The following is a 14,257-nucleotide window of genomic DNA, read 5'->3' as shown; positions in this document are numbered from 1 at the left end:
AAACAGCCAATGGCCTGAACAGTGATAAATTGCAAATAAAGTCTGGAATCAGCAACAGCCAATAAAGAAGATTGGTAGGTCAAGCTGCTGGCTATCCTTGCACAGTGATGGGGGAGGAACTCAGGTACCCTCGTTTCTATTCTAGGCTTAGTTTTTAGTAAACAAAGCTGGACAATAATTTTTTTTTTCAGGGTGAAATTTGCAGGTCTGAAGGATTTTGCAGATAACTTTGGACAAGCCTACAAATGTCTGACAAAAGTTTTAAGCTTACAATGGTTAAGTTCCCCAATGATCCTATCTTTATTATAGGCAATAAAGTTAAATATATATGTATGTATATATATATAAACGTATCTGAAAAATCAATTCTGTTGCTGGACATCATCACAGACAATGATTTGTGAACAGAAGTACAATTGCACTAACAATTTTGTCAAACATGAAGTAAATGGCAATTGAGATGCACACATCGGATACAATTATTGCAGCAAGAAATAATTTTTGGTTGTTGTTAACAGACACACACGCACACACGCACACAAATGCTAATGCATTCTTACAGCCTATAGTAATTTTGTGAGTCCTCTTCATCTGTGCAAGATGGTAAGAAGAATTGATTTTGTCCTCATAAGTCTGTTACCATACTATGCAGTCAACAATAAAATTGTAAGTACCTTGGATGCATGAATATATTATGTTGATATAGTAGAAATGGTAGTTTGGCATAAGCTTTCAGCATGATTCCTGTTAGTATCAGTACTACTTTTCTGATGCTGTAAACAATTTGGTGTAGACAGAATTATAGCTCTGCTTCGGGGTTACTTTCTGTAATCCTTGTCATCTTTACCTTTTTCTTCTTTTTCTGACTTTTCTTGTTCATATTTGTCTGGTTTTGTTACACTATCATAGGAAGGAGGGGAAGTTGTGGAGGAGCTTCTTTCTGTCTTTTCCAGAGCTAAGCTCAAACTTAATTTATCAAAAGCCATTTCAGTTTTGGAGGGAAAAACATCCCCATCCTTATATAAGTATGATTTATTGAACACTGGTTTCCTTAGGCGATAATGCCTAAAGGCTCTCTGAATAACCTTAGCTGATTCCTCCTCAAGTTTCCGTTTCAGGGTAGTTGTAATTGGTTCATAGGAGACTTTTGAGGGATTAGCAGCCATGAACCGATCTTCCATCTGCACACGAAGGGCGTCCATTTCATCGCTTTCACCCAAAACACGCTTTGTAAAGGCAAATAAGATATCGAGGCAGTGAATTCTGTCACCACTCACTATGGGCAGGTCCATTGCAGTTAGCTGAACTTTGTTTGGTTTTGGTATTAGCAGAGGGGGCTCTAGTGAGGCAGCAAAATCAAAGAGTTTGCTGAGCTCTATAAACTGTGTTGCACCTGGATCAAACTTTTCCCAGACCTCATAGAACATCTCAAAGTCATCTTCCCCTAGCGGTTCAGCACTTTCTTCGGTAGCCACGCTGAAGTTCTCCAAAATGACAGCAATGTACATATTTACTACAACTAAAAATGAGATGATAATGTAGCTGACGAAGAAGAAAATCCCAACGGAAGGATTGCCACAGTCTCCTTCAACTGAGCTTCCCGGATGAACCCTTTTAGGGTCACAGTCTGGCTCCTTGTTGAGAATGGGCAACAGCAGTGCATTCCAACCACCAGAAGTGGTAATTTGAAACAGGCAGATCATGCTGTTAGCAAAAGTTTCAAAATTGAACATGTCGTCAATCCCAGCTTCTCTTTTAACATAGGCAAATTGGGACATTCCAAATATAGCGTAGATGAACATGACCAGGAAAAGGAGGAGACCAATGTTGAACAAGGCAGGGAGAGACATCATCAAGGCAAAAAGCAGGGTGCGGATTCCCTTTGCCCCCTTGATTAGACGCAGGACTCGACCTATCCTGGCAAGTCGGACCACTCGAAACAAAGTGGGGGACACAAAGTATTTCTCAATGATCTGTGACAGGGACATACCTACAAAAAAAAAATCACTATGAGTTAAAATTGTATAGTTATATTTCATACATTTATTATATATTACTATAACTTTAAATCAGGAGTGTATATATTACCATAACTTTAAATTAGGATGAAATAACATCCTTATGACTTCTTTTATTTGAAATTGGCTCTATCCCTCTTTTCTAAGTCATATGACAGAAAACAGGAATAGGACACTAAGTCAACGTATCCTGTGCACAAAAATGAATCATTTTTTTTAGCAAAAATGAAAGAACTATCAGAAAATAAAACATTTTTTATGCATAGCACACGACATATGCAACTCGTTTTTATTCAGAGTTTTGCACAGAGATCCATGAATTTTGAGAGCTTAGAATTGCATTTGGTCTTTAAGTAGGATCCTGAGGAAAGGGGCTTCCATGTTTAAAACAGGAAGATTCTAATTATAATTTTAGGATTATAATTAAGTAAATTATAGTTATCTACTTATTTAATACAGGCTCTTTTCTGACATATTAACTATTTAAATATTTAACCTCTTTTTCTATACTTAAAAAAGAAAAGAAATATAGCATTTTATTACAGTCTATTTGTGATAATTTCTTAGAAATATGAATATTAAAGTGTGTGTTTTCATAATATAAATGAATAAATATATTTGTTTACTCAAAAAAACCAAAGCATAAAAGCTATCTCAGGGAGCATCCATCATCTATAGAAATAAATTCACCAATTAATTATGCCTTGCACTAAGAATAGTGTTTTTCATCTGTACATGAAATCACATGAAAGTACTTTCTATGATCTCTGAGGTAATATAATGCTTTAACAATTTATCATACACAAATTAATAATACAAACAGGCTTTATAAAATGTGAAGCCAAGAATACTGGGTATGTCATCAGCAGTGCTTAGTAATTTATATCAAATGTCCAAAATATTCAAAAGACAATTTAATCTGATTTTACTTCAAAAGTTTCTTACCTACAATGGAGAATATGACAACCACAAAATCAAATATATTCCAGCCAATAGTGAAATAATAGTAACGGAGAGCAATCAATTTCAGGAGACACTCCGCAGTAAAAATGACAATGAAAATCAAATTAATCCAATATAAAATTTCTTCTACGGAAGGGTCCTGGTCAGCTGTTTCCACCATCATAGTGACCATGTTAAGACAGATAAGAATCATGATGCCGATGTCAAAGGCTTGTTTGGTTACAAAATCAAAAACAAAGCCTTGTATTTTATTCTAAAAGAGAAAAAAACCCAATTTGTTATTATTTCCTGAAGGATTGGAAATCCTTTTACTAAGTTACTTTTTCAGTTATTGATAAAAAGGATAACAATTTTATTTCAACAAAGTGTTTTATTCCTATCTATTTGTTTTACCCAGTTAAATAAATAACAAGGCATTCTTACTGATGGCCTGGGTATAGGTTTCTGTGGCTTTTTGGATCCCAATTTTTTCATGGCATTATAATATTTTTTTTGTTCTTCTGTCATAAAAATATCTTGACCTCCTAAGTAAAAAAGTAAAACAAAATGGTTATAACCATTTACCTCACAAGGACAAAGCTGTACATGGTACTTTAAAAAGGCTTTGAAAGAAATCGGTTAACTAAGCGATCACAGGATAAGAAGGCAAGTTCTTCCCTTAAAATCAGCTAAAACAAGGCTATGAAAAATTCTCCGAATGAAGGAATGTGGAACAGTGGAATTTTTCAAGTATTTCTATTGCAACTAATGGTTATTATGTTTTCATAAAATGTTCTGGAGATAACATAGATAGAACATAGAAGGGGCAAAATGTACTTTAATACTATATTATTCAGGATAGATAGAATAATAAGGGATAGCAACGAGTTCCAAAAAATGTTTCCAATCTGATATAACGGAATTAAAATGGCACAAATAATTCAATGTACAGATAGTCCTCGATTTACAACCATAACTGAGCCCAAGATTTCTGTTAAGTGAATCACTGTGGTGGTAACATGGCTTCCCCATTGATTTAGCTTGTCAGAAGTTTGCAAAAGGTGATCACATGACCCTGAAATACTGCAATCGTCATAAATATGAGTCAGTTGCCCAGCATCTGAATTTTGATAACGTGACCTTGAGAGATGCTGCAATGGTTGTAAAAAATGGTCATAAGTGAAAAATGGTCGTAAGTCACTTTTTTCATTGCCATTATTAACTCTGAATGGTCAATAAGTGAAGTGTTGTAAGTCACGGTACAGCTGTATGGAAAGTAATTATCTGGGGGCCAAAAATCTAATATATGTTGTTGAAGTAAAATGAGGCCCCAGATTGTTGGGGGCAATATGCTGACTGTGTAGACTGGTTAGAGAGGGCTATAAAGCACTGTGAAACGGTATATAAGTCTAAGTGCTATTGCTATTTGCTGGCCATGCCAGCTGGATAAGGTGTGCTAAATGTGGTGGATGGCTTAATGCAGAGGCCCCCAACCTTTTGGGCACCAGGAACCGGTTCCATGGAGAGAGTTTTTTCTGAGGACCGGAGGGAGCGTGTTTTTCCGTGCTGCCTGCATTCCACGGATGGGCCTTTGCTTGTTTGTGCGGGCCAGTTGCTGGCATGCCGTGGCCCAGTACTGGTCCACGGACCGGGGGTTGGGGTCCCTGGCTTAATGAAAGCATTATTTTATTTTATTATTTTATTTTTTAAATTTATATCCCGCCCTTCTCCTTGCGGACTCAGGGCGGCTGACAACCGGATAAAAAATACAGAATATCAAACTACAAATTTAAAAGTTAATTAAAAGGCAAATATTAATAATTGGTCTAATTAAAATTATAATTAAAACCCCCTCTAAAAGTTTTCCCCTAGGCCAACCCCCTCTAAAAGTTTTCCCCTAGGCCAGTCCCGCAAGCTGGAATAACCATGTCTTAGGATCTAGCTGCTGTGTAGCACACAAAATTAATATTGGGAACTTTAGTTGTTGACCTTTCTTAATCTGTTACCGTATGATTTAGGTTTATATTGTTAAGCTACTATTGTATAACTACTTTCAGCTGAGGATTTTGTATAAATCTTAAAGTGTCTTATTTTGTTGGATAAAATGGCTATATTCCAAAATAGAATTAAGAATTTTAAAAAATAAATATTTTAAAAGTAGTAGTCAGAGACTCAACTTTTTTTAGTAATTTAATGGGCTGTATGTAAAACAACAAGGGAGATGAGAGAAAAGGAGCTCTCTAAAACTCTTGAAAAGTGCTTGTCCCCGATTTTCTATGCAACAACATAAAATGGAATACATTTTTAATTTCATTACAAATACTGAAAAAATCACTCGAATATTGAATTTTTGCCATTTAATATTCCAAAATGTTAGCTATGAAAAGATAAATAATATCAACAAATATCTATGAAAATTTATTCTTCCATTATAACAATTATGTCAATTGTAGACAGCCTTCTCAATGTTGTAGGACGTCATAACAATTAGTATAGTGAAGTGAAAACTAATTATTTAATTGTATTTATTTATGAAAGTTATTTGCCGCCCATCTTGTATCCAATGGCTATGGGCAGCTTACACATAAAAAAATATTGAAAAACATTAAAATCATCCATTATAAAAACACAACCAATAAAAACGTTAACAGATACTAATAAATACTTATCTTCTTTTTTTGTTGGTTGAAATTATCAATGATGACGCCAATGAAAAGATTCAAAGTGAAGAATGAACCAAATATAATGAATCCGACAAAGTAAAGATACATATACAAGTTATGCTCATACTGGGGTTGCTTTTCTACCTATAAAACAAGGAAACATGGGAAAATATTATCCAATGAGCTTTCAGGAATGATGAAGAATTTGTTTGCTAAATATTTGCTGTATATCACAATAAAGGAACAATGAAATAATGTACAGAATTTATCATTTTTTTCCTTCCTAGCAGTTTCTCACACATGCAGCTTCCACTTTTTTGGGATCAACTGAGTCTTGATCTATTGGTTGTGACAGGAATTGACTGACCAGTTTGTCTTAGCCATGGATTAAGGTAGAATGACTGTCCCAAAGTTACCCAGCCAGCTTTCATATCTAAGGCAGGACTAGAACATCTGGTCTCTGGATTTTTAGGCTGCTGCCTTAACTGCTAGGCCAAACTGGCTCTAGTCTATACAGAATATATGATTATATCTTGAAATCTATTTCCTTCATTAATTTCCTAGGAGGGATATGAGGAAAATACTTTGGGTGACATTAGAAGCAGCAAACCAACGTCGAAAGAGGTCCACCTGGAATTACGATAACATAATTCTATAAATGGACCAGTATGGGATAAAACTGCTGCAATAATGGAAGAATCTGGTATCAGCTTTCTTTATGTTATTCTCTTCAATAGTAAATACTGGAGAGAAGAAGACTGAGAATTCATTTTAGATGAATTAGAGGATAGTCAAAGTCAACTTTCTGCTGCTTAGTCCTAATGAATTAAGCCTTCTAAACTCCAGATTATCTTGTGACATCTAGAGACCAAACCTCTGATGTACAAGAAAGATCTTCAAAGCATCTGGCTACTGAATGGATCTGACTGAAAGCAGTAACATTAAGTTGGTAATGTTCCTTTATATAATCTGAAAGCAAAGCAAAATCTACTTATTATGAGCACATGGAGATTTGTCATTGTATACTTACTCCTGTTGAATCAACAGCAGCATACATTATTTCCATCCATCCTTTAAAGGTAGCCTATAAAAAAAGTATCAGTGTTGATATATAGCAGATGCTGTTCCATTAACAGAACAATGGATGCAACCTAGACTTCAAAATGAAAACACCTATTTGGAATGAAATGAATAAAGAACTGTGCTAGTATACAAATGACCCTCAACTAAGTTTAAGGGCCAAGTAAATTTTCTGCAATTTTATAATTTAGCATTTGATACCTGCATAAGATGGCCAGCAATAGTGACTAATGCAAATGCCAATATATTTAGCATTGCTGGGATGGACTTTCCATACAGTTCTTTACTATCCTTATTTTTAACAACCAGTACTCATTTTTACATGTTTCCTTCCTAAAGAAGAATGATGTTGAAGCAAAGCATAAATATGTTAGAACGGAAGAACTGAAATGGTGAGTCATGGCTATTTTACACAAGTCACTGAATTTACTGATCTGGATCAGTCCAATGGCTTTCCTTTGACAAAAATGGTGAAGATACAGCAAAAACTCTGCCAAACAAAATGCTCTGTTGATATGTTGTTCCTATATGCTAAATATTGCTTGCTTGAAAATAGGGATATCAATTGATAAGGTTTGGTTAATGCAGGGGTAGGCAACCTTGGCTCTTTTATGACTCGTGGACTTCAACTCCCAGAATTCTTGAGCCAGCTACGCTGAGGGAAAAGGGAGAGGTTTCCAAGCTGAGCCATGCTGGCTCAGGAATTCTGGGAGTTGAAGTCCACGAGTCATAAAAGAGCCAAGGTTGCCTATCCCTGAGCTAATGGCTCCATTTGTTTCCATTTTTCCTATGAAACCTAGTATAGATGGAAAGTTATTACTAGTATCAAAGTGATAGTTACTTACAATCTGAAGAAGAGAGAGATATCCAGCTCCAACATTGTCAAAGTTGACTCTAACATTTCTCCATCTGGCATATTCTAAAGTCACACAGACATTTTTAAACGGGACGATTAAATGTGAAATCCTTACTCCATCTGTTTTATTAACACATTCAAAGAATGTACCAGCAAACAGATTTACACCCATGATGCTGAAAATTAGCCAGAATATAAGACAAACAAGAAGCACGTTCATAATCGAGGGAATGGCTCCTACCAGGGCATTCACCACCACCTGGAGACAGGGGAACAAAAATGGTGCAAAAGCTTGTAGGTCTATATATCCAACAGTTTCATGGCACCTGAAAGATTAAATACATTTGCCCCAACACAAAGTGGACTCAGATGCACATCAGATGCATGAGTTGCTATCCAAAATTTACAAAAAAGAAAAAAAGAAAAAGAAGACTTAGAGCAGGGGTAGACAACCTTGGCTCTTTTATGACTCGTGGACTTCAACTCCCAGAATTCCTGAGCCAGCCACGAGTCATAAAACAGCCAAGGTTGCCTACCCCTGACTTAGAGCAATGTGGAGACATTTCCTGAAATTTAAATATATAAAACTAATCATAGACAATTCACTAGGAACATTCACATAACAAGCATGCTGATGTGGGCCACCAAAAAGCAGCAGCCAGTAAGAATTGCTCTTCTCTTGTCAGTAGCACCAAAGAAATCTCAGGAATATAAAACAGAAAAAATCTTAAATATTATGTTTCCACAATTATTTTATAGGGTAGAATTTTTTTTAAAAAAAATAACCTCTGGAATTTCAGGGATTGACAATTTATAATGGTTCTCTTTGACATATTTGGACTGATTTGTCAAGAGAGTATGCAAGTTTTGCTGTGAAAGGGGAATTCATCTGAGCCAAATGCATTGGTAGGGCAAAGGAGTGGGTGGGTGGAATAATGAAATATTCATCCTGACATCCTGATGCATATAGAAGGCATGGTGGGATTTGCACTGGGAGACAGGTTTCATAATTTTTTATTACTGTGGCTTGAACCAGGTACTTATGATTTCAGCTTACAAATAGCAACATCATCTTCAAAACAAAACAATGAAGATGTGGCGAAGGGCAGGTATAGTAATACAGTACTATGAAGACAAACCAGAAAGCAAAATGAACATGGGCCAAAGCCAGAGGGATGGGACGGGAACAGGCAAATAAAGGACTGCAGACTAAGAAGAAAACTGGTATTTTTTTTTCCAGACTAAGACTGGGTAAACGATGAAATCTTCAAACATTAAGAAAATGGCGAAACAAACGTAAGTAAAAAATATTATGCTTAAGATTTTCTGATGTGTTGCACATTTGTGTAGCTTTCTGAACTGACCTAATAATAAAGTCAGTGTTCTGATGCAGTCTTGGGTATTTTTTTTTTATGGGCAACTTGGTTTTTGCGCAAACAACATATCAGTAATAGCTTCGCTTTAATTTGCAATACAACGCCCTTTCAACTCAATCCAGCTATTTTATGAACAAAAATGCACCAATCGGACAAACCGAACGTCAGTATATATCAATCCATATATGCCCACATAATCAAAGGAACCTTCTCAATCTTATTTTTAGTTATAAAAGCCAATCAACCAGAAAGACTCTGTGGTGTTAGTCACACCCTTTTCAGAGAGCTGAATTATTGTAAAGAAAGGAGTTGCCTTCAAAGACAACTGGGAAGCTACAACGGGTTTGGAATGTGGCCGTCAAATTGGTAGGATAGAAAACCTATTACTGCAGAATACTTTGTATTCACAGTTGTTGCAATGCTTGCCAATAAGCTTTCACATGCAGCTCAGTCCAAGTAATCCTTGAGTTACAACAGTTCACTTAGTGACCTTTCGAAGTTACGACATAACCTCCCCAAGTCCTCATGACACAGTCCCGAGATTACGAATGTTGTAGCACCACAGCAGTCGTTCACCCTTGTGAATGACCGCAGAGGCATTGCAGCATTCGCTCTGCCTCGGCCAAGTCTCCACAAGCACTGGGCCTATAGAGACTTACCTTGCAAAGATCTAGCAAGGTGTCTCCTCCTCCAATATCCGTGGCACGGTTTCTTTGCCTGCTCCTGGCGCTCCAAAAATGGAGCGGTGAGAGCAGAGGGAGAGCGGGACGAGCGTGCCCTGCTTGGCTTCCCTGACTCACGAGGCTGCCTGCCACTTCTGGAGTGGCAGGCAGTCTCAGTGAGTCTACCCAAAGGCTTCCAGTCTCAGGGCAAAAAGATGATGTCACGTTGCTTCAAGTCTCCCGTTGGCTTGCAAAGGTTTTTCGCGCAGAGACTGGAAGCTTCTGGGGGGACCATGATCTGATGGGGCTTCAGGCTCCCATTCTCTGCAAAAGTGGATGAAGGCCTGAAGTCCCTTGAGATCACGGCCCCCAGAAGCTTCCGGTCTCTGCGCGAAAAACGTTCGCAAGCCAACGGGAGGCTCGAAGCAATGAGATTTCGCTGCCCCAAAGCCTCCCGTCAGCTTGCAAATGCTTTTCGCACCGAGACTGGAAGCCTTTGGGGCAGACTCACCGAGGCTGTGCACCGCTCCAGAAGCAGCAGGCAGCCTCGGTGAGTCCCAGAAGCTGAGGGCTCGCTCATCCCTCTTTCCCCGCTCCACTTTTGGTGTGACAGGAGCAAGCAAAGAAACCACGGCAGAGAGGCTGGAGAGGAGACAGCTTGCTAGATCTTTGCAAGGTGAGTCTCCACAGGCCCAGTGACTGTGGAGACCCAGCACGACAGGATGGGGGGGGGGAAGCAATTGTGGAGAGCATGAGGTATCTCAGTGGGTCGAGGGAGGCCTTGGGTGGTCTTAAGCAGGTGGCCTGTTCCATCACTAGGTCTCCCATGACCTTCCCCACCCTGAGATACCTCATGTGCACTTAACGACCCATGCATTCGATTAGCAAATGTGTCGGGAGTTTTCACATTCATTTCACATTCACTCCAACGAATCCTCAGGTTACGAATGTAATTGGCAGGCTCCATTACATGCGTAATTTGAGAATTACCTGTATGCTAGTTGTTAGTTATAAAGCTGTATGCAGTCTGACTCTGAACTAAAGGCTGCCGTATAGGTAGTCCTCGACTTACAACTATTAATTTAGCAGCATTTGAAGTTACAATGGCATTGAAAAAAGTGACTTACAACCGGTCCTCACACGACCATCCCAGGATTCCCCAGAGCCATGTGATCAGAGTTCAGGAACTCGGTCACTGGCATGTATTTACAACAATGGCGATGTCCTGGGATCAAGTGATGGCCATCTGCAACCTTTTCAGTCACCTTCCGACAAGCAAAGTCAATGGGGGAAGTCGGATTCGCTTAACAACCACATGATTCGCTGAACAACTGCAGTGATTTGTTTAACGACCATAGCAAAAAAGGCCCTAAAATCAGGTATTATTCGCTTAACAACAGCCTTGCTTAGTAATGGTAACTCTGGTTCCTAGTGTGATTGTAAGTCGAGAATTATCTGCACATCATGATTTTGTCTGCCCTGGAAAGGAATCTAGAGTAGGTCTGCCCAAGGTTGTGTTTTTGTGAAAGGAAATGAGAAACAGAAGTCAAGCCACCTTAGTGGGATTGGGGCACCCCCTTCATGTTTTATTTCACAATGAGACATTGTTACTGCTGGGTGCTTCTTCTATGCTGCACTTGGTCACCTTTCTTATATGTAAGATTTTTCATAATATAAAATTTAATCTTAATTTATTTTAAGGTATATTTTTTCAACCTATCTTGACGGTCAGGATTTACATCTTATTTTTAATTTGAATAAGTCTATAAAGTACTCGTTTTCATACACTTCATTTTGCTTTTTAAATTACAGCTTGTTTGGCAATAAAGAAAGCAAAGCAATCTGTTCTAGGATTAATTTACGTCGCCTTATGTCGCAATTTTGCATAAGGTGCTTCTCCAATGGTTCTACGGATAGCATTAAAAGAACAATACACTTGGCTGTAAAACTATTTGCAAGAATGACTATGGCTATGATAACCTTCTCTGCAAATCTTTATCCTTGTTACAGGGAATGTTTTTAATAGTGAAAAAGCCAAACAGCAGATAACTTCACCCAGCAAATACTCTACAGAAATCCCCAATGAATCTGCATCTATGGAATAGCTTGTTACCAATAATGTTGGTCTTACTTACCCTCATTCCTTCAAAGCGGGATAAGGCTCTTAAAGGTCTCAAAGCTCTTAGGGTGCGAAGTGATTTAATAGGACCAAGTTCAGAATAGTTCAAGGCGTTGGCAATTAAACTTACTAAGGAAACCTGTTCAAAAACAAGAAGCACTGGCATATCAAAATCATGTCACTGAAGAAAAGTTATGGTATTCTGTTTGAAAACATAACTAAAATAAATAAATAAATTACCAGATGGGTTACCAGATCAAAGTAGCCTATATTTAGATTCTGCTTTTTACACTGGTAGAATTCAAGGCAGCATACCAATAGAACTGTAGTCTTTTTAAGCAAATTTATTGCATTAAGTGTTCTAGACTAGATCAGGGCTTTTCAACCAGTGGTACGGGTACCACCTGTGGTACATTGGTAGCTGGCAGGTGGTACACAACCATTCTAGAAAAGTAGCGGGGGAGGGGAATGAGCTGAACCGGTGGCAACACTGCACAAGCCTGAGCGAGAGATGGCTGGAGCTGCAGGGCTGTCAGGGCTCACCAGAAGTGCTAGGATCAGTGGCGCTTTCCAGCTGATCGGCGCTTCTTCGGGGCTGTCAGAGCTCAGCGGAAGCACCAAGATCAGCGCCAGGCTCCAGCTGGAGCTCGGCGATGATCCTGGTGCTTCTGCTGAGCCCAGAAGAAGTGCCAATCAGCTGGAATGTTGCAGCATCTCCAGGGTCTTGTGATTTACATTCAGATGCTTGGCAACTGATTCATATTTATGATGGTCACAGCGTTCCAGGGTCATGTGAAGTGATCAAAACCTGCTGCAACCACTCAGCAGACGGGGGGAATAAAAACCAAACACCCCCCCACCCCACCCCAACTGCCAATCCTCGACAGAAATGCTCACAACAATGAAAACCTCAGGAAGAAGATTGCCGCCGGGCAGGCAGGCAGGCAGGTATCTTGCTCGGCTGTGGCTTGGGGGGCACTTTTTTCAGTGCCATTGTAACTTCGAACAGTCACTAAGTGAACTGTTGTAAGTCGAGGACTACTTGTACTTTATCACTTTTTTCATTTTGGTCATCAAGTTTTTGACACCTTGCTAGGCGACTGGTGGTACTCAGATGTTGCCAGATCCTAAAAGTGGTACAGTGGGTGAAAAGGTTGAAAAGCCCTGGACTAGACTGTTTTTACACCTTAATTGTAATTTCTTGTCATATCATGTCCTTTCCAGGGAACTAATGCCTCAAAAAAGGATACAATTTCTCACCTATTCTACTCTCACTAATGGCAGGCTTTTACTAATGAAGATCTAAAACCACAATTGCTGGTCACAGAATTGAGGTTTCAGATCTAAATTAATAAGAATCAAATATAGAAATTAATAAGAATCAAATATAGGAGAAAGAGTCCTGAGCACAAATGGAAGGAGTAGGCAGCCTATAGGGGACTCCTGATGCAAAATCAAGAGGCACAAAATAAGATCACTGAAATATCATCTGTAGTCACAGATACTTCAAATCTGCAATTTCAACAGGGAGTGCAAAGAAGGCCGGTTTTTTTAATATAGGCAAAACTCTAGCAATAAAATATAGGCCATAGGAAATAAGATTTCTCAATTTCATGCACAAGGCCATGATCAACTGGATACAACATAAAGATTAAAGAGGTCAGAAAAAGAAAATTTATTCTTCTGCAATTATTATGGAGTATTTGCAAATGGCAACTTCCTTGCTTTGAAACCTAAAACTGAGAAATCTGTGAGAATGGTTATGAAGTGTGGAAGGGGACGACAGAGAATGAGGTGGCTGGATGGAGTCACTGAAGCAGTAGGGGTGAACTTAAATGGACTCCAGAAGATGATAGAGGACAGGAAGGCCTGGAGGAACGTTGTCCATGGGGTCGCGATGGGTCGGTCACGACTTTGCAACTAACAACAAAAATATTTGAGCCAAGACATTGTCATGCCTTGAGCAAATGTGACCAGGCCAGCAACTGAATGTTTTTTCCCCCACTGATGATTAGCCACTTTCTCTATGGCACCTGAAAACAGCAGTCGAGCTTTGAAGACCAAGAGCAGTTCAAGGGTTATGTAAAATCCTGCTAAGTTTGGATGCTGTTGCATCTGTCTCACGAGGTAGGCAAAATAGGCCCAAGCTTTTGTGTATTAGCAAGTATGCAAATGCAACAGAAGGTTTCAGGCTGTTAAAAATCTTCTATTTTCATTGTGCCCACAAGTTCCTCTTGTGTTTTTTTTAAGGAATATAAACTTATCACCTTGTAAAATAAAACTTTTACCATATCAATATGTGTTTATGCTCAGCAGCGTGTGATTTATTTCCCCATTGGTCAATGTAATAAGTTAATGCTCTAAAGGAGGTGTGATGGCCCAGCAGTTAAAGACGCTGAGCTTGACAACTGGAAAGCGTTTTGAGATCCGAATGCAGTGCAATAGAGTGAGCTCCGGTTTCTGCCCACTTAGCAGTTCGGAAGTATGCAAATGCGAGTAGATTAATCGGTACCACTTCAGTGGGAAGCTATTGGCGTACAG

At 38.8% G+C, this 14,257-nt stretch overlaps 1 protein-coding gene across 1 annotated transcript in view; it reads right to left on the bottom strand.

The window, feature by feature from the left end:
• Window positions 1-818: 818 nt before the first annotated feature.
• Window positions 819-14,257, bottom strand: part of LOC107294402 (sodium channel protein type 2 subunit alpha-like) — a 68,644-nt gene continuing 55,205 nt past the window's right edge. Inside the window, exons 20-26 of the mRNA XM_015823634.1 lie at window positions 11,733-11,855; window positions 7,549-7,818; window positions 6,654-6,707; window positions 5,626-5,767; window positions 3,405-3,505; window positions 2,964-3,234; window positions 819-1,990 (exon numbers count right to left, since the gene is read on the bottom strand). Of these exons, the coding sequence (XP_015679120.1) occupies window positions 819-1,990; window positions 2,964-3,234; window positions 3,405-3,505; window positions 5,626-5,767; window positions 6,654-6,707; window positions 7,549-7,818; window positions 11,733-11,855 (2,133 nt within the window). The remainder of the gene's footprint in view (window positions 1,991-2,963; window positions 3,235-3,404; window positions 3,506-5,625; window positions 5,768-6,653; window positions 6,708-7,548; window positions 7,819-11,732; window positions 11,856-14,257) is intronic.

The sequence above is a fragment of the Protobothrops mucrosquamatus genome, unplaced genomic scaffold (assembly GCF_001527695.2).
Source record: "Protobothrops mucrosquamatus isolate PMUCROS unplaced genomic scaffold, P.Mucros_1.0 scaffold1933, whole genome shotgun sequence".
In the NCBI taxonomy this organism is placed as follows: domain Eukaryota; kingdom Metazoa; phylum Chordata; class Lepidosauria; order Squamata; family Viperidae; genus Protobothrops; species Protobothrops mucrosquamatus.
Note: the sequence above shows the minus strand (reverse complement) of the source record. Positions and strands in the feature narration are given on the sequence as shown.